The sequence below is a fragment of the Anastrepha ludens genome, chromosome 4 (genome assembly GCF_028408465.1).
Source record: "Anastrepha ludens isolate Willacy chromosome 4, idAnaLude1.1, whole genome shotgun sequence".
Taxonomy (NCBI): Eukaryota; Metazoa; Arthropoda; class Insecta; order Diptera; family Tephritidae; genus Anastrepha; species Anastrepha ludens.
In genome coordinates, this window is record NC_071500.1 from 119,746,484 (window position 1) to 119,773,273 (window position 26,790).

General features: G+C 35.4%; 1 protein-coding gene across 1 annotated transcript in view; it reads left to right on the forward strand.

Moving 5' to 3' along the window:
* LOC128860885 (uncharacterized) overlaps window positions 1-15,094 on the forward strand; it is a 109,881-nt gene extending 94,787 nt beyond the window's left edge. The window contains exons 6-7 of the mRNA XM_054098672.1: window positions 14,315-14,386; window positions 14,486-15,094. Coding sequence (XP_053954647.1) covers window positions 14,315-14,386; window positions 14,486-15,022 — 609 coding nt within the window. The 3' untranslated portion in view covers window positions 15,023-15,094. The remainder of the gene's footprint in view (window positions 1-14,314; window positions 14,387-14,485) is intronic.
* The last annotated feature ends 11,696 nt before the right edge of the window (window positions 15,095-26,790 follow it).

Sequence of the window (26,790 nt, forward strand, 5' to 3'; positions counted from 1 at the left end):
ATCGCACTGACATCTACGTTTTAACTACTCGTACATATGTATGTGTATGCATGAGCACGCGGTAGATGTCTAGTTATATGATGTCTGTCTTGTGGTTTGTTAGTCCCAACTGTTCTAATAGTTTCATATGCGCCTGGCATTGCTTCTGAATCGCTTTGTTCGTAACAAGGACATGCGCTTCAGTGCCGTGTACCTACATACAAGCAAAGAAAAAAAAAGAAAAAAAAAAACAAAGAAAAAAAACTTGGTTGCTCACAAACACACTCAGTGTGATTTAGTTGAGCGATGTCAAGCTCGCAAATACGCTAAGGTCAGAAATGAACGCCACAGTGAAATATTGTGTGGTCTGCCGTCAAATGTAGCTGACATGTGCAGAAGCTCGATTACACAAGACGCAGCCATGTAAACACGTCCAACAGAGTCACGCAGTTGTGCAAACTCCTTGAAATTTGGTTCGTCGCCGCTACTGTTTTGCCTAGCACGCACTAGTGCGCTATTGACTAGTACCACACCAGTTCCAACTGAAAGATAAAGTGCCAAAAGAGGAGATTGACGAAACTAGTTCCAAACTCACCAGATTGCCATTTGGGTGGACCTTGTAAATGGCTTTGCAGGGTGTGTGCACACAAGCTGAAAACTTACGCACAATGGAGCAGAATTGTGGACTGCAGAGAGAGGCTGAGGAGCACGAGAGAATAGGAAAGCTGTTGCTTTGAAAAATGATGTTGTTGACAGCAGTTAATGCCAGTGGCACCTGTTGCAGCCGCCAGGGATTTGCTCTTTGCCAAGCATCGAATAAAAGAGTTCAATGAAGGATTGAACACATTTATTTTATTGTATAAATAGTATGAAGGCATAAGAACTTACACTAGGTATCAACGTTTTTCACACTTTTTTTACTTTTCACCGCATATAGGTACATAGTATGAGGTGAACCAAACATTCTGACCATTTTTCGTTAGATGTTTTAGTGAGCCCTTAGTATAAGCACATTGTATCTGTACCTCGGCGAAATTAATAATGAAACATGTTAGGCCAAAATATCTGTCACGCGGAAAAAATCTTTTTTAAGCTCAATTACCACTAGTGTAATGCAATTTTGCAGGAAATGCAATGGACTGACAAGTGGAACAAGCCTCCAGATTTTAAAATTTCGTTATGTAAACGCCGATTTCACGAAATTTATGTACGTGTTTTCAGTTAAACGTTAATTCTCATTTGTTTTGAGGCGATATTGCAAAAATTGCTGAATTATGTGCAACTTTTGTGGTAAAGATTCTAAAAAATCACAAAGATTATTTTAAGCAAGGAGAGCGTGGCGGCCCTCTTATGGTTTGGACATTTTTTGGGCATCACGAGAAGTCACCATTTGTCAGCGATTCTTGATAATGTTTTACGCGAATTTGGGGAAACATTTTGGGAGAGAAAATTGGATATTTCAGCAAGATAACGCTGCAATTCACGAGCCCCAACTGACTCTTGGTTTCTTCGAAGAGAAATAAATCGGCCGCTTACCATTGAAAACATTTGGGGACTACTATCTCGTAATGTTTACCAAAACGGAAGCAATTTGAAAGGTTGATTGATTTAAAAAGAAGACTTGTGGAAGAATGGGACACAATTGAAGTTACGTGTCTCCAGAAGCTCGTTTCATCAATGCCCTATCGTTTAAAAAAATTTATTTCCAACACTGGGGACAGCACGCACTATTTAATATTTGTTTATTGTTTTTTTTATCAACTTTACAAGTATTTGTTACAATATTAATTTTGTATGGATATATTGTTTGGTTATGTTTCACTTATGCAATATAAAATAAATTTTTATGAAATTGTACTCAAAGCCTTGACCTTTGCTTTCTTTTTAATGTATTGTACATTAGTAATCCAAAAAAAAAAAAAAATGAAGCACGTAGTTTGATTTCTTAAAAAAATTATTTTTTTCATTATTTTTTCATTCGCTGAGGTAGTGCAATTCGCTAACTTTAAACGATTCTACATAGATTATTTTTGTCTACAGTATTTGCTGACTGTAATAACTTCTGCAAACTTATTCTAAGCGGCGGTCTTCTTCTAAAGGGTATTTTAAAAGTGGTGTCTAGATGTCAGTAATGAATAATTCCTAGGCAATACAAAATTTTTTAATGCCATCTCTGACATTTGTTTTCATGATAGAAAAACGCCTTAAAATTATTGAAACTTATTGTAAAAATGGCCGAATTTCTTGAACAAAATAACGCAAAATTCACAATTTTTTGGTGGAACGAGTTCGAACGAATATGAATTAGGCAAGAAGTCAAAGGTTGGTGCAAAAATTTCAATAAACCGGTTCCATAGAGGATAGGGAAAGAACTTACAGACCAAAACTGGAAATCCTGTTGCGAATGTTGCTGCTGTAACGCAAAGTGTTGCTGCACAAACTTTAACAACGGTATCTTGACGTTCGCAACAAGAGACCTGCTCATAGTGGAAATTTAAATGTTGCCAGTTTTGACAGACATATATTTGTTGAGAGCCGTAAAAATAGTAAAATTTGTTTTATTATAAAACATTATCTAGGCGCGGGTGGCCGCCGTAGCCGAATGGGTTGGTGCGCGACTACCATTCGGAATTCACAGAGAGAACGTTGGTTCGAATCTCGTTGAAACACCAAAATTAAGAAAAACATTTTTCTAATAGCGGTCGCCCCTCGGCAGTCAATGGCAAATCTCCGAGTGTATTTCTGCCATGAAAAAGCCGCTGATAAAAAATGTCTCCCGTTCGGAGTCTGCTTGAAACTGTAGGTCCCTCCATTTGTGGAATAACATCAAGACGCACACCACAAATAGGAGGAGGAGCTCGGCCAGACACCCAAAAAGGGTGTACGCTTCAATTATATATATATATATATCTAGGCGCGACTTTAGAACGATCATTTATTTATTCTATTCAAACAGATAAAAAGTGGCATCTTTGTGAACTTACATATCAAAAGGAGTAACGTACTCATACAAGTCAAGCTATTAAAATCAACTTTGAGGTTATTTTCAGTTATATTTGCGCAAAGTAAGTAAAGTGAAATACTTGTTTATTTGAAATTCATGTTTACTTAAAACTATTTTTATAAACTTATAAAGTCGTAAACGACCAAGTTTACTCATTTGTGCTTTATCACAAACCGAATTTATTTCTGACAAAGCAGATGCCCAAGCTTACAGTTCGCACTTACATTAAACAGTAACAGGAAATGTTATGAGAATGGGTGTTAGTGTGGTAGGTGAGGTTAGCAAGGGCGTGGGATTAACTATAAAGACAATTAAGAATAATAATAAGAGAGTAATAATGCGAGGGTGGTGGGTGAGGTCAGTGTGTGAATATATTGCTTTAAGACAGAGGTCGGCCAAACTGGCTTTGCGAGTGTGTTGGCGAGCACAAAGTAATCGCACTGTGCAGTGGTGAAAAGAGTTAAATTTAAAGACCAAATGTGGCAACAATGAAAAATTGAAACAGCAGTATGCAAGCAGCATATACGTTTTTAGAATCTATATATTGGTATAATAGAATAAAAAACGTCAATTCTGTAACAAACTTCAATAAAAAAGTAAGTAATTGAATAACTTCATTCTTTTGCAAGTTATCTTAGTTTATTTTAAAAGAAACGACAAAAAACATATATCTCAAAACGTAGTTTATTCATTATTAATATTTCTAAAGGGTAATCAATTTAGAGGCATCTGATTTTAATTTAAACAAAACAAAGTAAATTGAAATTGAAGAAATATAGGGCGATAATTCCTCCACCCCATAGGCCACACCAAACGGTTGTTTTTAATGGATGTAATGACTGTTATGTATTAGCTTTGGGTCGCTCTTCAGCCCAAACACAAAAATTTTGTTTTTTGACGTAGACATCGTCAGGGCCGTAGAGAGCATATCCGGGCCCCGGGCCCCTTTCTAATTATGTCTAATTCATATAATTCGAATTACTCTCGGGTCCGGGCCCCTTTGAGAACTCCGGGCCCGGGGTAAAAAGTACCCGATCCCCCTCCCTCTCGTCGGGGCTGGACATCGTACATAAAAAACAACACAAATGGGCTCGAGCGCGCGATGAACACTTTTCATAGAGCGTTGATTTTCGTAATACATTCATATGATTTGTAAACGTTGTTGAGGCGTACGTCTTTCCAGGATGAAATGTCAGTGAATACTGAACAAAATTATATATTTAGTTTGACAGTAGTGACGCGTGTAGTTCCTCCATTCTGATCACCCTCTACTTTTGGTATAGTTTCTGGCGAGTAGTATAATATTTTTTTTAAATGGCTTGTATTTAGTTTATTTCTTTGCTTAAAGCAAAGAAATTTAAAATCAGAAAAAATTGTTCCCAAAAGTACATGGAAGGAAAAGTGATAATATCTTATGAGAAAATTCTTTAAGTTGAAAATGCAAACTGTTATTGAAATTTCTCCAGAACTCAATTATATCGCTTCCATTTGAAAAATGTATATAGCTTCGTAGCATGTTAATTTCTGTATGACTCTCAAACCACACAAAAAGCGCTGCGTATCCCCAAACGCATTTGAAATTATTAAATATGTATTTTTCTTCAATAATTTTATTCACATGTCTGACTATGTCCACATGACAAAATTACCAGCATTAATTTCGTTGCTTTATTGGTGTCAGAACAGCGACTGATTTTAAGAGTTTAAGAAAACGTGTGTTGAGTGTACTTCTCGCATGAAATAATAAATAATTGGCGTGTGAACTTCTATTAGGTATTTGACCGAACTCCTCCTTCCTCCAAAGCTGAAGTTAACCGGAATAGTTTTACTTCCCTGCAACCAAATGGAAACGATTATCTGCATCTCACAGCCAGCTTCGAGGGCTCACTACTTCCTCTACGCGGAATAAATCAGAAGCCAAATACTCGAAAAACATAAGCTCGCTTTATTGTTATTACAACTATTTGATAATGTAATTTCAAAATTTTAAATTAAACTTCTAATTCTTATCTTCTCGTTTGATTTAAGCATCATTGACATTTGGCTTGTGATAGTGAGAGTGTGATAGTTAACAAGTCGACCAAAATAGCTGCTATTGTCTTATCGATTTTTGTTATGAAACGGCTCACCGAATACCAAAATCGTTAAAATTGTATTTAAGGGAAGATAACCATGTGAACATCGTTAAATTATTTAAGCGAATTCCATAACACGGCACAATATAGGGTGTTTTTTAGCTGTATAAGAACTATCGATATCGATAAACTGTATTGGCATTTCCGTTCGTTAAAGTTTAGCAAGTCGTCATGAATCGTTTAACAGTACAACAGCGCCTCCAAATTGGGGAAATTACTTTAAAACAAAATCTGATCCCGAAGCTCATAGAGCGCTGGTGGCATCACCGGTCCTTATTTCTTTCGATATGAGGAAGGAGCTGCCATTACGGCGAATGGCGAGCGCTGTCGAGACCAAAAATTACCAAAAATTAGTCAGCTAATCATTTGGTTCCAACAAAAAGGCGCAACTTGCTTTACAGTCGAATATACTATGCAATTCGTGGCCGCGGCGGGCATCATATTCAAAAAATAGATGCCATGAAATTATCTACAATACCAGATAAATTATTGAATGCTGATTTAAAACTAACGTTTCGCCAAAAATGTCTTTAACAATTTTGTGTGTTTGTGATGCCTATTGTGCTTTACAGCGTTCAAAATAAAGATAGAAAAACATTCAGTTCCCTATGGGGAAAATCAGAGCAGGCAGCCAAAAAAACTATGCACTCTATACAGTATCGAATGCAATAGCAAAGCGCTGATTCCAGCGCTTCCATGCGGGTAGGCCAATCGACAACAACGTCGACCGGCACGCATTAATTTCATTACCAGGAACCTATGATTTTAGTTTAACCCTTTATTATTGTTTCTATTTAAACTTAAAATATTTACAATTCTTCTTTCTTTTTGGGTTTCAATAATATTTAGAAGCCAATACCACTACATACAATTATTCATAAAAGTTGAACACTATTTAAATCTGCAGGTCAGTTGGTCGCTTGCCCTTAAGTCTCCTCTTCTCGGTTTCCTCTTTTAATGGAAGTTAACGAATTTCCCTGTTAGAATGTTCTAGTAGTCGGTTTGTGTGTCTTTAGCTGTTGTTGCGTATTTCTTCATAGACTGTTTTTACTTTAAGTTCTCGATGGATATTATCATTTAGTATATACCATTCTGCTTTTGATATTATACGGAGTATCTTATTTTGCGTTTGTTGTATAATTTTTATATTTGTACTGCTCGCAGTCCCCCAAATCTCTGAGCCATATTTCGATATTGGTGTTATAATTACTTTGTATATTAGTATCTTATTTTCTAGTGAGAGCATTCTATTTTTCCAAAAGCCAATGAAGTGGTTTAAACCTAGTCTTGATTTGTCCAATGTGTAACTTCCAATTAATTTTATTGTCTACAATCATACCCTTTGTGTCGTTGAGAATTTGTTTATTCTTTATGAATATTGGATTGTATTGTTTTTTTTTCTCTTGTTAGTGTATGTGACGTGGGCGGTTTTATCTTCATTTATTTTAATTCCCCTTTTCACGAACCATTGAATGGTGTTGTTAAGTAATTCCTGAAGTTCATAAGCAGCCGCCCTTGGATCTGATGCTATCAAGACAGTGTCGTCTGCAAGTGTTGCTATGATTAACATTTTTTTGCAGTATTATTTAAATGATGAAAATTCACAAAATACCAGTGTATTTCACCTTTTTTATATGTTTTTTTCATCATCAAACTATTATCGTTTTGCTTAAATCTAAATCGAATTATAGATAAGCAGTTCTAACTTCAAAAAGATTCCTACCATAGATCCATATTAAACATAACGGTGCCTTTGGGCAGTGCAATTTGCTACTTATTCCAATCTACGTGAGTTTTTTAAATACAATTTTTCCTGTTGTTCTAACATGAGCTTATGCAAACCCAAGGAGTTTGAAGATATTTGAGATGATATGGGTCAAAACAAAGTTGCAAAATTTTTTTGAATTGCAATGATATTAATCTTGACATGAGGAGTTAGGCCTTTGTAGCAGCAGGAAAAATAGTCGTATGTGAAAAATATTATGCGACTAACTGCATCAGTAATTTTTCATTTAAGATGAACATGTTTCGGTTATGCATACTCACATGGGTACTATGCGCCCACCAGACAGCGCTAGAGCAACTAATTGACTAATGACTAACGTAACATTTTTTGATATACCGATTTTTGAAAAATACCGCGTTAAAAAAAATTAAAATTATTTAATAAAAAATTTAGCAAATATTTTTTTTTAACTAAGTTCATTCAAACTTCCATGAGTATGTAATTTTGAATATACACTTAAAAGGCTAAATCAATGGCTAGAATTTCTTCGACTTATGACTCCAGCCGTCTTGAAAAATGTAGGCTCGAGAAAAATGCCCTTCATCTTTTTGGTACGGTACGCACCGGACTGAAATTGGCCGAACCAAAATTCAAAATAAAATATGCAGGCATTTGTCCCTCCACAATTATTTGAGTGCCTTTTTTAACCCATGCGAGACCGATGCAATGCATTTAGAAGCCAAAAAGACCGACTGCACACCGTGTGCAATTATATTGAATTCCAGTTGTCAGTCAGTCTGGAAAAAGTAGCCGTGAGGATAAGACTGGTTTAAACTAAAAATTATTTTAGAAGTGTGTAGAAATAGTATAAAATTTGATGTTGGTTTCAATTTAGCCCCTAAAATGAGTGACCCAAAGCCAGAACCATCAGGATTGCATCAAATGAACAGTGATAGAGAAGGTGATGATTTGTTGTTTACAGAAATGAGGAAAAAGAACCCAAATGTTGGCATTATGTACAGTGACAGTGATTGGGAATATGAAAAAGACATGAATATGAATATAGAACAGTTAGATGATGCACTTGATGATATCTTTGAGAATAGTGATTGGGAAGATTGTAATGAAGATGAAAGTGAAAGTGAAATTGAAGAACGTGAAACTGAAGTTAGTGAAGATACTGGGAAATGGGCAGATGACGGTGATTTAAAAAAAATCCTTTTGCCGGTAAGCCCGGTCTTCAAAAGGCACCTAAAGGAGGTGATCCGTACGATTTTTTTGACCTCTAATTTGATGACACATTTTTTTGTATGACTGTGAGTGAGACAAATAAGTACGGCGAAATGATCTTAGGAGAAAAATGGAAAAAATTAACAATTTCAGAATTCAATATATTTTTAAGCTTGTTACTACATACAGGCACTATAAAATGTCCAAAAATTTAAAACTATTGGAGTACAAGCAAGCAGTTTGGATTTGATTGTTTTTCCACTCATATGAGCAAACTAAGATTTCAAAATATCTTAAGATGCCTTCATTTTTCTTCTAATTACGAAAGTGATAATCGCCTACGAAAAACAATTCCCGTTATAAATTATTTCAATTCAAAAATGAAAGATATACATAATCCACACAGAGAACTGTCAATAGACGAATCCTTAGTTCCTTGGAGAGGAAGATTAATGTTTAGGCAATATATTGCAAATAAAAAGCATAAACACGGTATAAAATTTTATATTTTATGCGAAAGTTCTGGGACTGTATTGCGAATAAAAGTATATACGGGAAGTGGTGATGTTATTAGTGGCAAGGGACATGTTGATAAAGTGGTTTTTCGTTTGATGCAAGATTTTCGGCATCAAAGACATTCTGTGTTTATGGACAATTTTTACACAAGTTTTGGTTTAGTAAGAAAGGGAAACAATTGTGAAGTGATAAAAATGAAACTTTTGAAAAATGAAGTGATATCTCGCTACAAAAATAATGTGATAATAGGTAAATACAAAAATAAAAAAGACGTTTTATTCATTTCATATGAATTTCATGATACATATATAGCGACTTAAGAAGAGTACGAAAATAAAGAGTACTAAAATCCTAAAACCAATTGCATTGCATCACTACAACAAGTACATGAATGGGATAGATCGCAAAGATCAAATGCTGTCATATCATTCATGCACAAGGAGAACATTCAAATGGTAGGCTGTGTTCGTAAATGCGACATGACTTGCAGCATAAGCATCAGTTTGACATTTGATACTTCTTATACAATTTTTGACAATTTGCAAATACGTTTGTTTGCATTTTTGAACGCGTATAATACTAAAATGGAAATTTTGCTGAATCTAATAGGTCTATTTATAAGTTCGTGCGGTTTTACAACAGATGGCGTAACTTGATTATTATTCCATCGATCCACATTTCCAAACATTCATTGGAGAGCTACTGTCGTAAGGCACAAACGTCAGTATAAGTTTTTTATTTGAAGCGTAAACAACAATATTTTTACCACACTTGAAAATGTCGAATTTCGTGCCAAATAATGTGTTTTTGCGGGGAATTCTTCTTCATTATTTTAATATGAAGAAAAAAGCAGCCGAAAGTCATCGTATCTTGGTGGAAGTTTATGGTGAGCATGCTCTATCTGAGCGAACGTGCCAGAAGTGGTTTGCACGCTTTAAAAGTGGTGATTTTGGCTTGGAAGACGAAGAACGCGAGGGTGCGCCGCCAAAGTTCATGGATACCGAATTGGAGGAATTGCTCGATCAAGATCCGGCTCAAACGCAAGAAGAGGTTGCAAAAACTTTGGGAGTTGATCAATCAACCATTTCCAAACGTTTAAAAGCCATGGGAATGATCCGAAAGGTAGGCCATTGGGTGCCGTATGAATTGAAGCCAAGAGACGTTGAACGCCGTTTTATGGCATGCGAACAACTGCTTCAACGGCACAAAAGAAAGGGTTTTTTGCATCGAATTGTGACTGGCGATGAAAAGTGGGTCCATTACGACAATCCAAAACGTCGGGCAACGTATGGATACCCTGGCCATGCTTCAACATCGACGTCGGCGCAGAATATTCATGGCCTGAAGGTTATGCTGTGTATCTGGTGGGACCAGCTGGGTGTTGTGTATTATGAGCTACTGAAACCGAATGAAACGATTACGGGGGATGTCTACCGACGACAATTGATGCGTTTGAGCCGAGCACTGCGAGAAAAACGGCCGCAATACGCCGATAGACACGACAAAGTTATTTTGCAACATGACAATGCTCGGCCACATGTTGCACAAGTGGTCAAAACATACTTAGAAACGCTCAAATGGGATGTCCTACCCCACCCGCCGTATAGTCCAGACCTTGCGCCATCCGATTACTATCTCTTCCGATCGATGCAACATGGCCTGGCTGACCAGCACTTCCGTAATTACGATGAAGTCAAAAAATGGATCGATTCGTGGATTGCGGCAAAACCGACCAAATTTTTCACAAAGGGAATCCGTGAATTGCCAGAAAGATGGGAAAAAGTAGTAGTAAGCGATGGACAATATTTTGAATATTAAATTTGTAACCATTTTACGTCAATAAAGTTTCAAATTTCGAAAAAAAACCGCACGAACTTATTCATAGTCCTATTAACACTAGACGAAATTTGTGAGCAAAGAAAAGATAGATTTTCTTTAAATTTAAGAAAAAGAAGGATATTCAAGTCAAAGAGAAAAATGTTTAGGTACAAATGTTTGTCTTTAAAAAGAAAAAATACCTAAAAACAAATCGTTTATTAAAACAATAAAGTCGTTTCCCGAGGACATTTTCTATTCCCATTTCCGAATGAATTGGGCCACTTTTAAAGTAAGGTTTTATAAGTTTTATGTAAATTGATAATTTATAGTTTCACTTTAGTTAGGCTTTGACTCCACACTGGGTATCTGCAAGGCTTGGCCGTGATGGTCATTCGTTAGAGAACTGTCTACACATGACATTATGGAAGCTATGCAATAGCAGGGTGACGCTCCGATAGCTTTCGAATCGCTTCAACATTGCAAAAGGAACATCACACCGTGTATTTAACAAAACAATCCAAGCCATTTGTAATCTTAAAAGCGAAATAGAATGGCCGTCTGTAACCGTCAGCAAGAGGTCATGACAAATTTTGAAAATAGCAGAGAAAGTCCCTTTCCTTTTTTAAAGGATGTTTAGATGGAACGCATTTTAACATACCTACCCCAAGTGTAGATGCGATTAGTTATTATGATCGGAAAGGAAAGCACTCAGTATCCATGCAGGTTTGATTTACATGCTTCCACCTCATTATTTTTATCACTTTAATTTATTATCTTCCAGGCTATATGCGACAGCCAATATCATTTCCTAGATGTGTTTATTGGATATCCAGGGAGCTGCCACGATGCCAATGTTTGGACAAATAGCCCAATATTTCAAGCAATAACATCTAGCGAGTTACAGCTGGCACCAAGTGCTGTTATATTGGGGGACTCTGCAATTTCTAATGATACCTCACAGAGACAATGGGCATCTCAGTAGGGAACAGAAGACTTTCAATGCCCGTTTAAGCTCAACGCGAGTATTTATAGAACAAGCTTTCGGGATTTTTAAGAAAAGATTTAAAATTTAAAATTATATTGAAGCTTCGAGCATTAAAGCCACATCTAATTTGATATTTGCTTGCGCTATCTTGCCCAATTTTATCATAAATAGGGGAGGTTATTCTGAACATATTAACGATACAATAACACATGCCGATATCGAAACCAACAATGAAATCGGAGGAATTCAACATGCCCCCATTCGCCGTGTTGATTCAGATGATATCAATGGAATTGATAGAAGAAACAATTTTACCACTCTGTTTTCATCATAAAAAATTTACTTTAGCTCACCTTCATTTATTTGAATAATTTCTTGATTACTTTTTCTGATGAACTTCATTTTAATTTTTATTGTTTTCATTTAAAAGAAAAAACATTTATTTAACTTAACCTAGTTTCAATAAAAAAAATATGGCGAGCTTCTTACACATATAAAAAATTAAAAAGGTACATTTCATTTCTCTACCACAGGCCAACTACTTATCTATTTATATTAACACCATTTTTTTAAATAATCTGCCAACACCGATTTCATGTCTAGTAGAGTTTTTATTCTTTCTTTTTCTAGCGACAGCTTTTCCCTCTCCAAAGCCATGACCTCGTTATGTCGAGCTTCTTCTTTAACCGCGTCTGCTTCGAAAAACTTTAAAATGTCTCTGTTAGACGTCGCTCGATTACGAGTGGCTCTCTGACTGCTAGTCGGTGGAGAATCTGGTGGCTGCTGCTGTTGTTGTGGCTCGTTATTTGAAGTCGTTCGAGTACTGGCGGCCGTTTCAGCGGTAGTCGGTGGAGAATTTGGCGACTCATTATTTATTTCACTTGAAGATGTGGACGACGTTGACAGCACCAAATCCAAAGAGGCTTGCAAATTTGCTGTTGGAGGAGTCATTGAGTGCCTTGTACCATAAACTTCGTCGAAGTCCTCAAAATACCTCCAGGATGTAGCTTCTCTACCGGAAGAATTATTTCTTTTCTTAATGCGCTTGTACGTTACCAAGAGATTGAAGAATTTTCTCTGCGGTGTGGTGCTGTCCAGTCTTATGTTGGGATTTACATTTTTAACTTCGGTCACAACTTTCTTCCACAATACATCTTTTTCCTTCTACCCGATTTAAACTTGTTCTCCATATTCAACCGTACTCTCAGCAATAACTGTGTCTCCGCATTACTGAGATTTTCACTAAAAATTTAAAAATAATAATTTATATAATTATTATTAACATAATTTAACTAAATTTCAATACAAAAATTAAAATAAAACAGTTTTGCACTTACTTTTCATCAGACATCGTAGTTAAATGTAGTAAACAATTTTTTTATAGAAATTATGAGTGACAACTGATAGAATTGTTGTCTTTTTGAACGCTTGATTATTGCAGTGCTGCCATATTGGCATTTCTGAACGTTCTGTTTGTTATGCAATTGTAGTTTGCGCGTTATGTTGCATTTACGAACACAGCCGTATATAAAATTATGGATTAATTTATATTAATAGACTTAACTTAATAATTTTGCGGCAAAATTCATTCAACCTTTATAAAACTTATTCACCATCAACAGCAAAACTGAATTTTTATCAGTATCGTCTGGAGATTTTAGATAAATTAATTGGAAATCCCCAGGACGATGCACTGACCTCACCAGTATCAAAGGATCATCTACCTGAAATTCTGCGTAGAGTTAAGAATAGAAAAGTGCAAAGAAAGATTTGTCGACAATGCTCTAAAGACGGTAAATATAGTATAAACGCACAAATTACTCTTGCCCTGATTGTGTCGGTAACCCTGGATTATGTTTGGGCGATTGTTTCAAGCATTATCCTTATGCACAACAAAGGTAAGGGTCGTCCTTCCAGCAAAATGTCTTACCTTGTACAGAAGTAGTAAAATATATTTTTATTTAGGTATATAATATAATCAATATGTTTTTCTTCATCATTGAACCTCATGTTGCATGTCTACTTTTGGAATAAATGTTATTAAATTCAATGTTGTTAATAATGTTTTTATTTTATTTCGCATTGCACACTTGGTGTTCAATCGGTCCCTAGTAATAAAAATATTCAGAGCAACTACCTGCACACACGGTGTGCAATCACACGGGAGTTACAAAGTGACTGACTTCTATTGCAAATATGTTTTTTATAAAAATGGTCAATATAAAGCAAAAAAAAAAATTTTTATTTTGGGGATAGTCTCCAAAAATATGTGCTGTCTCGAATGGGTTAATATAGTGGAGCTTTTTTAAGGCCCAGTAGCTTGGACGATGACACCATCCGCTGAGGCGTCCTTGGAGTGTTTAAGAGAAAGATTGTGCGGAAGATTTTTGAACCTTTGCAAGTTAGCAACGGAGAGTATCGCAGGCGATGGAACGATGAGCTGTATGAGCTTTACGACGACATATCAGGTCGAGAAGGACTTGGCTTTTCTTGGTGTGTCCAACTGGCAACGGTTAGAACGAGAAAGCAACGATTGGCGGGCTTTGTTAAACTCGGCCAAAATCGCGTAAGCGGTTATCGCGCCAGTCAAGAAGAGGAAGGAGAAGACATTTTTTAAGCAAAAAATAATCATTTTTTTTGAAATTTCTACATTATTTTTATGTTATGGGGTTGCCACTCTGGATGGGAAAGTAGAAGTGTCACATAGGTCTGGAGACCCACTATGATTACAGTGCAGTTTTTTTTTAGAAATTTTGTTTAAAAAAAAAAATAAAATAGCGTAAGCAACCTCTAACTAATCGCAGTTCCTCCCTAATATAATTTATGGGTATTTATGCAACCTTAAAATATAAATTGAAATACTTTTATGAAAGCAACACTTTGGTTCTCATGCGATTTCCTATTTGTTCTTCTATTTATAGGTGCTCGCCATGTGGGGCGTTATGCGCTTCTACAATTTGGTGCGTGCAGGCATCACATGGAAAGGTCCCGAGGTAATTGAGCTAAGATATAACGCTCACGACTCTCATCAACTCGAAACACGCCTATCAAATAGTCACACATATCACACGACTTCGCACTACCAATCGCAGGCAAAAACCGCATCGTCAACGACGGCGGCGACGACGACGACGTCGATGCCATATCATCACTGCAATGGCAGCGGCAGTAAACAACGCCGATTCAATTATATACCCGACGTGGAGCGCAAGCCGACCGGTTGTTGTTTCTTTGATTTTGACGATTATGATGACGACGATGACGACGAGGATTTGGAATGTGGCGAGTATGGTGATGACGATTATGATTACGATGATTACTACTACGACGACGATGACGAAGATAGCTCCGATTGTACGATGCTTGGCGCGCCAATGCAGCATAAACGTCCATGTAATCGCACACATCGCTCTAGGCACCTGCACGCACGTACGTACTCTTCACGCATGCGCGACAACAACATACGCACAGTGCTGATTAACAAACGGCATCACAAGTACAAAATCGCTCAACCGCAGACACGGCTCGAGGTGATCAACGAGTCGGAGCGCAGCGCGGGCAGTGGCAGTGATGAAAATGATTCGCTATTGGTCGCATATGATAGCACATCGTCGTTAGCATCGGTTTGACATTGGCCGGTGTGCGGTTGTAGTTGCTTTGGAAATGCGCGAAAGAGCGGTGACGGCAGCAGCGGCGCCAGAGACGACGCTGGTGACATCGGCAATAATGAAGCGGAAACCGCGCGAACAGCCGATGGAGAAACGGTCAGATTGCAGCAATTGCAATTGCAAATCTGGCAACAACTATTGCTGCGACAACAACGACGTCAATGCCAACGCCAGCATCAGCGTCAACGTCGACGTCCATTGCGACGCATCTACTGCGCTGTGAATTTGGCGCTGATGGCGGTCCTAGTCGTAGTAGAGATATACGCACAAGTCTCCATATTTCTTTAAAGTGCTAAGCGATTAAACATTTTTGGTGCGCATTTATGTATTTCAAAATTTTAAATGTTTAGCGAGTCCAAAAATGTACAGCTTCCCTTTCATATCGACACATTTTTAGTTAAAAGTGTAGTGACGCTCTGTTCGCCTAAATTTTTAAGCAATTTCTGAGGCATTCAAATTACAATTGCAAAGAAGAGTTACTCTGAATCGGATGGCTCAAACGACTCGGAATACGAAGAAAAGCTCAGCGTTTGACCTTTATAGTTGGTACCATCCCCACGTTAACTAAACCTAAGTTACATAAATCTAATGAAAATGTTTAAGTATCAGACATCCGAATGAGAATTGAACCTATTTTGCAGCTTAAATAGCATCCACAGATCTCTCAAACGATATACGAGTGTTCTAATTTATATGAATGGCCATGTTGCAAACTTTAGTAACATACATCAACGCCCAATACCAGCTCATAAAGCGCCAATATTTGCATCCACCAAGTAAAATTTATTAGGCATCATAAAATTAGTATAAAACTTATAAACATTTATTTTTAAGAGATTAAACAAAACGATTCTTCCGGCATACAATATGAAGCCCAGCTGTCGATTTGTTCAAATACTTAAGCTCCAAGTAATGTAATGTTCTTCCTGGTATTCCCTTTGAACTATGCAGGGGAGATTTCAGCAATTTGCTCAGGGTTATGTTACAAAGAGGCGTAAGCCAAATGAGTTTTGCTCTTAAGCTTTCTCATATAGTATTTGCTTCGTATTGACCAAATCCAGTTAAATAAAAAAAAGTTTACCAGTGGTTGCCAGTACGCATTTCCGTGCATGTTAATTTTTTTTTCTTTTCTTAAAAGAAAGGTGTATTTTAGCGTCAGGAAGAGGGTAGTGTACTCACTTATACCCTTCTGTTTAAGTATTTTTATGTATGTCTTATGTAGCAATTATTCACCCACAGACTATTGACAATTCTGTTCTTAAACTACAAGAATTATTGTAACACTAAATTATTCTTCCACAGTTTAGCAGTAAATGTACATATTTTTACAGATTGCATGTGCCAGATTCAAATTATCTGTAAAATTCTTAGACTTAGAAGAAAATAAATCCAAGGCTAAATAACAAGCAGAAATTCAGTTCTCTTAAAGCTCTAATTTCAACTTTTTTCAGGAAAAAGTGTTCTTTATTCGGTGGGCCGCATTGAGGGATGTGAACATGAATGCGTTCTAGAAGAAATTCTCCAGTTATCACATTAATAATACCACAGCCAAATGAGACACAGAGAATAGTTATTCTGCAGTTTAAGGGTTTTAAGTTAATAAGCTTTCATATGACATTATGCCATATAAATAATTCATACGCTAAATTATAGAAGAGAATATTTATTATTAATAATATATTTTTTTATCTTTTCAAAAAATTTCGCACCCATAATGACCACGTACATACGTCAGTTTGGACCGATTATTAATCATTGTTGCTCATATGACCTTGAAACCATGTACTTCGTCTCTCACCACTCTCAAAATTTACTTTTGAACCTTCATGTGTCATTTGGCTGGTGACTTACAATATATTTGATATGAATTCAGTAAGTAACTAACGACAATAAATCATTTTTTAATCAGAAAATGGCAGTGCGTGTTGGAAGTTCTCAATAAACTGCAATGCAGCGAAGAAGAAGAACAAATTCGCCACAGAGTCATGTATGTTCACATACTAATACGTACATATATTCATATGGATATATACATTCACACATATCCATTATTTTAGGAAAGTATGTACATACATACATACTCGTACATAGTTTAAAGCCAAACACTTTAACTTGCTCCAGCAGCAAATCATTTTTGTCAGAATTTAATAAGGATTCGAGATAATTTTCCATTCAAGAGGAAAGTGGAATTGTGCATTAATTAAGAAATTTCGTAATATCAGTTTGGTTCTTGTTAACATCCAATTTCCACTGAATTATGAAATTCAAAAAGTTATTTCATTCCTCGTCACTTTTCATAAACCAAAGCACCAGAAAGTAAAGTGGTTCGCTTGTGTTTGCTATGCTTAACTACCGAAACTATTTTGCTTTTTCTTGCAGTTTGCCAGAGAAGTGTTTCGACATCGATCAATCTAGCAAAATTCAGGTTGTTGCTTAAGAAAATATTTATTTCTTTGCGGCTTTTTACATTTGCATTTGCAACTTTGAATTATAAGTTTTAAAAAATGAAATATGATTCAGTCCTTTCTATGACTACCCCGAGCATCTGTAACACCTTGTAGTCTGCTTCTCCTAAAATTAATCTATATTTGAAAATCTTAGTCCTTGGGCATTTGTGCCGTTCCTCTAAAAACACATTTTTGAGCTTAGCTCGACCTTTTAAGTGTGCATTTGCAACTTTTTTCTTAAAATATGCCTACAAATTTTCTACTGGATCAATATCCGGGCTTTAGGCTTGCGTATCCAACACCTTATATATATATTATATAATTGGTACGTACAAGATGCAGTATTACCATCGTTAAAATAGCGTTTTACCAAAAAAATAAATAAATAAAATAAAAATAAAATAATAAATAAATATATAATAACGTTAAATGTTCGCACTCCGCCGCTGGGCGGTGAAATAACGGCTAAAAACACTAAAGACTTGGATGTAACAGTATTAATACAAAGACTAAATGGTTTGGATCATTTAGGCGGCCGCCGTAGCCGAATGGGTTGACGCGTGATTACCATTCGGAATTCACAGAGAGAACGTAGGTTCGAATCTCGGTGAAACACCAAAATTAATAAAAATATTTTTCTAATAGCGGTCGCCCCTCGGCAGCCAATGACAAACCTCCGGGTGTATTTCTGCCATGGATAAGCTCCTCATAAAAATATCTGCCGTTCGGAGTCGGCTTGAAACTGTAGGTCCCACCATTTGTGTAACCACATCAAGACGCACACCACAAATAGGGGGAGGAGCTCGGCCAAACACCCAGAAAGGGTGTACGCGCCAATTATCTATTTATATATAAATAATTTAGATGCACTTTGTCGTGAACTAAAAGACGAAAACAAAAAACTTAAGCTTCGAAATAAAGATTTGTCTAGTGCTTATGCTCCCAAACAAACAAATAATGAGATCAATATAATATATGAAGTTGAGGAAGAGGAATTAGCTCCAGAAACCGATTGGATTTTATAGAAAAATAAAAGACCAAACCGATTGGATTTTTAGAAAAATAAAGGACCAAATAAGAAACGGAAAGCTGAAGGATCCCCTGTGTAACTAATATTCGATATGCACACTGCAATGAACCATGTCCTCCACCCATCATGGTATCAAATATCACTAACTACCAAAAACTAAGAATCGCAATAAAAAATTTGGTTAAAAACCCATTTAGTATAAAATTATTAAACAAAGATATTTATAAAATAAATGTTACGCATAGTGACGACAATAGAAATATCCTTTATCAGAAATATCCCTGTTTTCGAACCAAAATAAGCAAACGCAACTAATTAAAGTAATGATAAAAAACTTGCAACACACTTGTGAACCCGAAGCAATTATAGCTGACCTAAATGATACAGGCTTTAATTCTTTAATTGCCTTGAATAAGCTAAAATGGAAAGGTAAAGAACCTTTAAATATGTTTATGGTTACTTTTGATTCCAGTGAAGATATCAACAAGATTTACAAATTAAGCCATACTCTTCACTCAATCGTTATTATTGATCCCGCCAAAGCTACAAGCCTGATTCTCCAACGGAAAAAAGTAAATCAGTAAAACATTTATCGAGAAAGAAAGTAATCCGACGCTCCATAATAAAAATACTGACCGGAAATCCTTTGCAAAAATTCTTCAAAATATTCTACAAAATGGTTTCTTAGTAACGACTAAAGAACAATTAGAAGAAGAAGTTTAATGGTTTGTCCAAGAAATTCAGAAAGCCGCCTGGATGAGTATCCCTCATTTCAAAAGGAAAACAACTGGAGCTAACTACCCCAAAGGCAGCTAATCACAAACAAAAGAAAATTACGCCGAAAATGGCAACAAATTCGTTCTCCCAGTAGCAAAACCAAACTCTACAAAGCAGCACAAAAATTGAATTGTCAACTAAATTTTACTAAACACGAAACAATAAATAAGTACATTTCAAAGTTACGACAGAATAAAAGAGGATTGACTACTCATTTTAGAAGTGTACTAAATATTTGAAAAGGCCAAACTGCCATGTTCCTCCAATCAGAAAAAAATAACAAGACATGGGCAAAATGTGACAAAGACAAGGCAATAGCTTTTGCAAAACACTTAACCAAAACTTTGCAACCCAACGAAAATCAATGTGAGAATTTATATACTCTTACTGTGAATGAAAATACGCATATTTCATTCATTATCATAAAATAACTCAAAAGAGAAATAAAACAACTAAAAGATAAAAAAACGCCCGGATTCGAATGAATTACAGCTGATGTGTTAAAAATGTTACCCTACATACGTTTGGTTAAATTAGTAAAGTTATTTAATCATTAAATTCTTCTCCACTATGTTCCAACCCTGTCGAAAGTTGCACAAATAATAATGATTACAAAACCAGGATCTACATTTTGTTTCCTCATATGGAACAATCTCGCTGCTGCCTCAAATTGGTAAGCTATTCTCAATCCCCTAAAGTCATAAAAAAATAAATGCTGGTGTGCCGCAAGGAAGCATTCTTGGTCTGCTCTTATACCTTCTGATATAATGGCACATGTGGTTTCTGGCAAAGACTTGCCGATACCCCCGAATAGCTTGACCGCCTCTTTTGCCATCGTAGCAATTAGAAAAAGTGCTGAAGAAGCTGCAGTCAAACTTCAAATTGCAACAAACGCTATTGAAAAATGGATGAAGACTCATAAAACTGAACAATACCAAGTCAGTTCATGAAAACTTCACCAACAAAAAAGTGAATCAGTATCCAATAGTACTGCTAGGTGCAGTAACTGCAAAATAATATACTTTGGCATAACGCTCAATGCTAAGCTTCGATGAAAGTTTTATATTTTTTTCATTGCTGTCTATATTAACAATAAGTAATTGGTTTTAAAGATATTTGGAGAGTTAAGTGATACTGTAAGGCCACTGCACTTCAGGATCATTTAGAAATATGGAGTAAATTTGTAAAATATTTACTGTAATAATTAGGTAATTAGATAAGCATATTTCTTATTATTATATTATATTACAAGAGATTTGGATTTGTGTGCGTCAGAAGTATGCTTATGTGCTTGCTGCTCGCAATTTGTATTGCTTCGTCAACTGTGTATATGTTTAAGTCGCGGTGAATGTCAGCGTTTGGTATATGCCATGGTGCATTTGTTATTGTCCTAAATATCTTCGACTGGACACGTTACAGTATTGTCAAATTGGATTTAGACGCTGTGCCCCAAACTTCTATACCATACTTCGAAATTGGTGCAAGAGAGCTTTGACTGAAGCCATAGCAGCCAGTACAGTTGTCGAAAACGATTTTTAATTTCGTTTCTTTTTTTTATTACCTAAGTATTTAGCTTTTGTATCAGTAATCGCGTCAGGGTTTCTAATCTTTAATGAGTCTATGGTTAGCTTTCTGTTCGTGTAATTGACTTGAATTGTTTTGTCGCCATTATTTAATTGTTTTGTTTAGGTCGTTTTGTTAATTTATTTGTGCTATTTTCGGGTCTCTATGAGATGCCATTAGTACAGTGTCATCTACAAACGTCGCAATCATGCTATTTCCTGAAGACGGTTCCCGTAAATCTGCGGTATAAATAAGATACAGAGTGGGTCCTAATACACTGCCTTGGGGAATTCCTGCGTTCATAGCCTCAATGTATGAACATGCGTCGTTATATCTATTTAATATAAAATTTTCTATCTTGGATGTAACTTTTTCACATTAGAAAGTAGTCATATGGTAACCAAGATTGAAGTTTGTGCAGTAATTCAGGATATACAGCCACGTATACTTGTTTATTGTTGAAGTCTTTATTAATTTTGTGAGTGTCTCTGTGCACTTGATGGATTGTCGAATGCTTTCGCCTATATCCGAACTGATGTTGGGGAATTAAATTTATTTTTGTTATAATGGACTCTATGCGATCAAAGAGTAGCTTCTCAAATATATTTGATATTGTCGGCAGTAGACGTATTGATCGGTAAAACGATGCAAACGTCGCGTCTTTATTGGATTTTGGGATCGCAATGATTTCGGCAATTTTTCATGTCTTTGGGAAGTATTTGAACTTAGTAGCAGCATTAAAAACGTTCCTGAGATAAATTATTGCTCTGTCGCGCATAGGCTTTAAAATTTTTCCCGAGATGAGGTCATATACAAGAGATTTGTTGTTTTTTAAGTCGAAATTGGTTTTTTTGATGATTTGCTCGCCTTTATTGCTCGTTGTATGAGTCAAATCGAATTTGGTGTTATTTTCATTTTGAAATATATTTTCAAAATGTTGAGCTAAATAAGTCGCCCAGTGTCCGTTTTGCCTCCATGAGCTTTATTGTCAGGATGATTGGTACAAAAAATTGTTATATCCTGGAATTCTTACAAAGGATTTATCGCTAAAATGTGTTTCCGATACCATTAGTATGTCAATGCTGTTTTGTCTGATGAAATTTTCAGTTTCCGGTATATGTTGGCTTAGTCCGTTTACATTCCATAAGGCTATTGTTAAGTTATTTTCTTTGGTCATCCATTTTGGTGACGAGAAGTGTTATGATGTTCATCATGTTCGATATTTGGTAGATTAGCTGGCTTATCATTGTTTTCAATGCCTGCATATCATCGTCGTTGCACTCTTAGGGATTTGGCAATCATGCATCCTTTGTAGTTTGCGGTGTGCTTCTCTTTACATAGGGCAAATTTGATGTTATCGTCATTTATGTATATTAATCGTACAGTTGCAGTTTTGTGCGGGCCTGCACATTCTTCTTCTACAAAAGTTTTTTGTATGCCCATATTTCTAGCAATTGATGCACTGAGGCAGAGTCCTTTTCTGATGCGGAGGTTCAAATTTTATTTTAGAGTGAAGTAAGCTCGTCAAGTTGTATATATCTTTGTTATTTTCTTTAGGTTTAAGCTCTATAGAGAAGATAGAAAGTGGTTGTTTTGTCCCGTTTTTAAAGATGTTGTGTATATTAATAATTATAGTATATGCCCATATTCAGCAAGCTCAGATATAATGTCATCCTTATCTGTAGAGTGATGCATATTTCTTAATCCTCTGTCTTCCTTTGGACGAAATGTATAATATTGTGTGTTTCGTTCTTTTATTACGATCGTTTTATGGTAGATGTGTGGTGTTTTGATTCTTTTGTCTGTATTTTTATTTCATTGTTGTTAAGTACCTTAAGCTCGTAGTTATTTTGAATGCTATCATTCAAAGCATTGACTAATGTGCTCAACTATTGCACATTCTGCACATATATTCGTGGTGGTTTTGGTATTTTTTTTTTTGGTCGACCACCTTCGATGGTAGCGGTCTTTGTTGCTCTTTGTTGGTATATTCTTCCACATCGCTCTCTTGAGAAAGTATGTCGAATCAATTCTCAGTTGGTGGTCGGCTCAATCAGTATGTTAGTTGTTGCTATTTGGTGGGATGTTGTTTTGGTCTTTTGTTTGATTTATTGGTGGCTTTTTCAGGTGAGCTGCGAGTACGTTTGAGTGTAATTTGCATTTCTTTTTGCGCGTTGCTGCCTATTGCATTAATGAGTGTGTTTAATGTCGTTGACATTATGCAAATTGAGTTGGATACTGATGCTTCTGTTGTGGTTGTTGTCGAAGTTGCTGCTGTCGTTGTGGTGCTGGTGTTTGTTGTGACTGTTGAGAGAGAAATTGCAGTCAGAGCAAGAATGGCCATTTTGGTTCTTTTTAATACAAAACTAAGCAACACTGCTGGTGCGAGGGACATATTTGACTGCCCGCAGGAGAAGAGGAAGAACAAACTTGGAAAGAATATCATTAAAGCAATGAAATGTCAAACATAAATAATACACAACATAAAAGAGTAAACCTAAATAGAACTGAGTGAATTAATGAACTAATTCTTAAAAATGTATGCTTTATGTGATTATAAACATCTCATTTTAATTAAAAGAGGCTAGAAAAATGTGAGGAAGAATAGAGAACAAAAAAATTATAAATCAAATTACGAAAATGATAATCTGGTCACACTGATCGCCAATTGCACCAGTGTGACGTTACGAAAATCTGCTGATACTGTTAAATTCGCTGATAGCAAAGTAGCGGTACAACGATAAGTGCTACCTTAATATTCTTCCCATTGTGCTTATTTTTAATTATTTTATTTTATTGTGTAAAATACCCCTTTTCAAATGGTGACAGCATGAAACTTTGCAAAGCATTATTCATAATTTTATTTTATAGTTTGCAATATATTCATGAATTTTATGTAAAAGCTCGCTACAAATAAACAAATTATTTTCGGCTATTACTTAGCTCAAAAACGCGAATTATACTAAAAAAACCCTTTTAAAATATTTCATACACATTTATGCTTTTGTAATCTACAGACACACTTTTGAGCTTCATAGAACCAAAATATTAAATAATTACTAGTACTTCCACAAGTGTCCTCCTTGGGGCCGGCAAGTTAAAAAGCGTTACCGAAATGTAAAAGCCAGAACACCAAGTGGTTATATTTAATAAAAGTATTTAATGAAAATAAATATGAATATTGTTACAATGTATTTTAGTGAATTTAAGGGGGGAGCCTGGTTTATAAGGTCAAATAAATCATTTTTTTTTTCGTTTTAAGCGATTCCTAATATATTTCAGAATATTCACACAAAGTTACAGATCCTAATTCTCAATATTTCCGTAGATACAAAGCCAAAGATAGGCGAGCGTTAGGTAGTTACGCTGTGACCGGACAGCTATAGTACACACTTTATCTTTTTTTCTCGACTTTTCATTTTTATGATTTCTTTGAATTGGCGTACATGAATTAAAAAAAAAATGAACCTTTTGAAATGAATCATAGCTTTTTCCCTTCAGTATTAAACTCTCTTCTATTTGAACTAACAAAATAGATAAAAAAAAAATTTATACCAAGTTGAAGTGAAGTTTTTTTTATAGAAAGGCATTTTTTTCTTTAAAACCTCCAAAAAGTTGAAATTTTGGAATTTCTCTCAGTTTTCTTAGTTCATCTAGAATAAAAAATCATGATAATTAGAAATCCATTTGAACTTTTTGCTTTAGATAATAATTACGAGCTGTATCTTGTACGCCAGTTGGAAACTCCAGCGTTGCAGCGCTCTTCTAATTTCTATGTTAAACATTTTTTTCAACTTATTTTACACAAGTAAAAAATTGTTTATACTTTTTAAATGTTCATTAAAAGATAGAAAAAACTTTGCAGTGCTAAATTAATTTTTTGCTTAAAAAAAAAAATCGCAAAGAGATGCAATTTTTAGACCTCATAAACCAGGCTCCCCCCTTAATGAAAATGAATATGAAGTGATGCGGTTCTTCTATATCTTCCGTATACGTGCGTACGCTCTCACGGTCTCTTTCATACTACCCTTTCTGTGTTGTTGACAGAAAGCTTAATTTGTAGCCACTATTTTAGTATGTAAATATGTATGTGGTTTGATAAAAAATATAAAAAAGCTTTAGCTTGTAAGATTTGTGTACTGCAATATTTAGAGTTTGTGGAATAAACTACGAGTAGAATAATTATCTAAATATTACATAGGCGATTAAGAAGAAGAAGAGAAACATAAAGGGTGTAGCAAGACAATAGCAGATAAGCAAATAGGCGTTAACATCACGTAAATGTAATTATATTTAGTTCATGTAATTACTTACTAAGAAAATGATTTATATTTGTGCTTGTATATACGTATGGCATCATATGTAAATACGTGAGCCTTATCTTTATGCACTAAAGCGCCTCAAACTACGTCAAACAAAAAAAGAAATACGGTTCCGTTTCTCTAAGCGAGTCACACAACTTGGTATATTTTATGACTTCAAACAAAATATTTTTACTTAGCACAAGATTGTGTGCGGGCTGGATTATTTTGAAGATACACCTAAAATTCAGCTGTTTACCAATAAAATGCAGTGGCAATGCTTGTGGCTTCTGAGAGATCAAGCCACCCTAGTTTATGCATAGTATCCTTTTAATTCGGGCTATTTCAGATTTTAAGAATGATTTTCTAAAATATTCTTATTCTAAGTACTCGATCGACGAAATTTGTTTAAAACTGCTCGTTGCGCTGATACATACCATTTAAAATTGTAAATGCATTTATCTCAAAACTCAATTTTTAGTTGGCTGAGTACAGAACATAAACACTTTTCAAGAAATTCACTTGATATTTTAACATGCGGGCATTTTCACCAGAAGATCCACCGCAGATAAAATATTACAAATTAATAAAATCACATTATTTTATCATATTTTTGCAGTTAAGCAATCGAATTGAATGTTTTACTTATAACCCATGCAGCCGCCGTACATGGAACGTCAAATGATAGATAAAATCTTAACTCTATAGGAAATATTGAAAGGGTTCAAAAGAAAAGACGGTACAAGGGCATATGTAAGAGACAAAATCTGGGAAGCTTGCAGAAATGCGAAATACGTGCAAACCTCGGGAAAGGCTGTAGATCAGAAGACATGCAGAAAAAGTACAAATTACCTCAAGTTTAAATATAAGCTGTCTGCATAAACAACACAATAATAATATTCGTGATCCTTTATTTATTTAAAGTTGTTTTTGATTATTATACTTTTATTTACTTTATTTTTAAACCATATTAATGCACAACTTTTTAAAATTAATTCCATTGACATCTTGCCTCATGTTCGCTGATATGGGCGTTTGAATTGTTGGCAGAGAAAACGACTTCTATTTCAGTCCCGTGTGAATGCCTTAGTTTTCTAGTGATTAATTTGAAAAAAAATTGTAATTATCTTAAATCCAAATGGACTTTAGCACCAATTATGGGACTACTTAAGAGCTATAAGTTGAGCCTATTGTCAAAACTAAAAAACGTTTAGGATGACAGTTTTCTTTTTAGGTTGAAAGTGTCACGTTCGACATGCGGGAAATGCCATATGTTTTCATATATATTACAAAATTATTTATGTATTATAGTCTGCACATTAGTAGTTATTAGCAACCATTTCCTGACGATTTTTGGGAATTTGTTTACTTTTTACTTTAGAAGTGAACGGGGTCTAAATTCAAAATATCTAGAAACTCTACGTACTTATCCAGCTTTCGTTAAGCATATTAGATATATTATTATATAAATATATATATATATATGCCTTCGGTTGAAGCGTAAGGCCTGTTATGGTCTCAGTAATCAGTTTATTCCAAAAATATGGGGTTAGCCCAGGATTTTTAGTCCAATTGTAGGGCTGCAACTAACATATATGTAGCTACTATTTG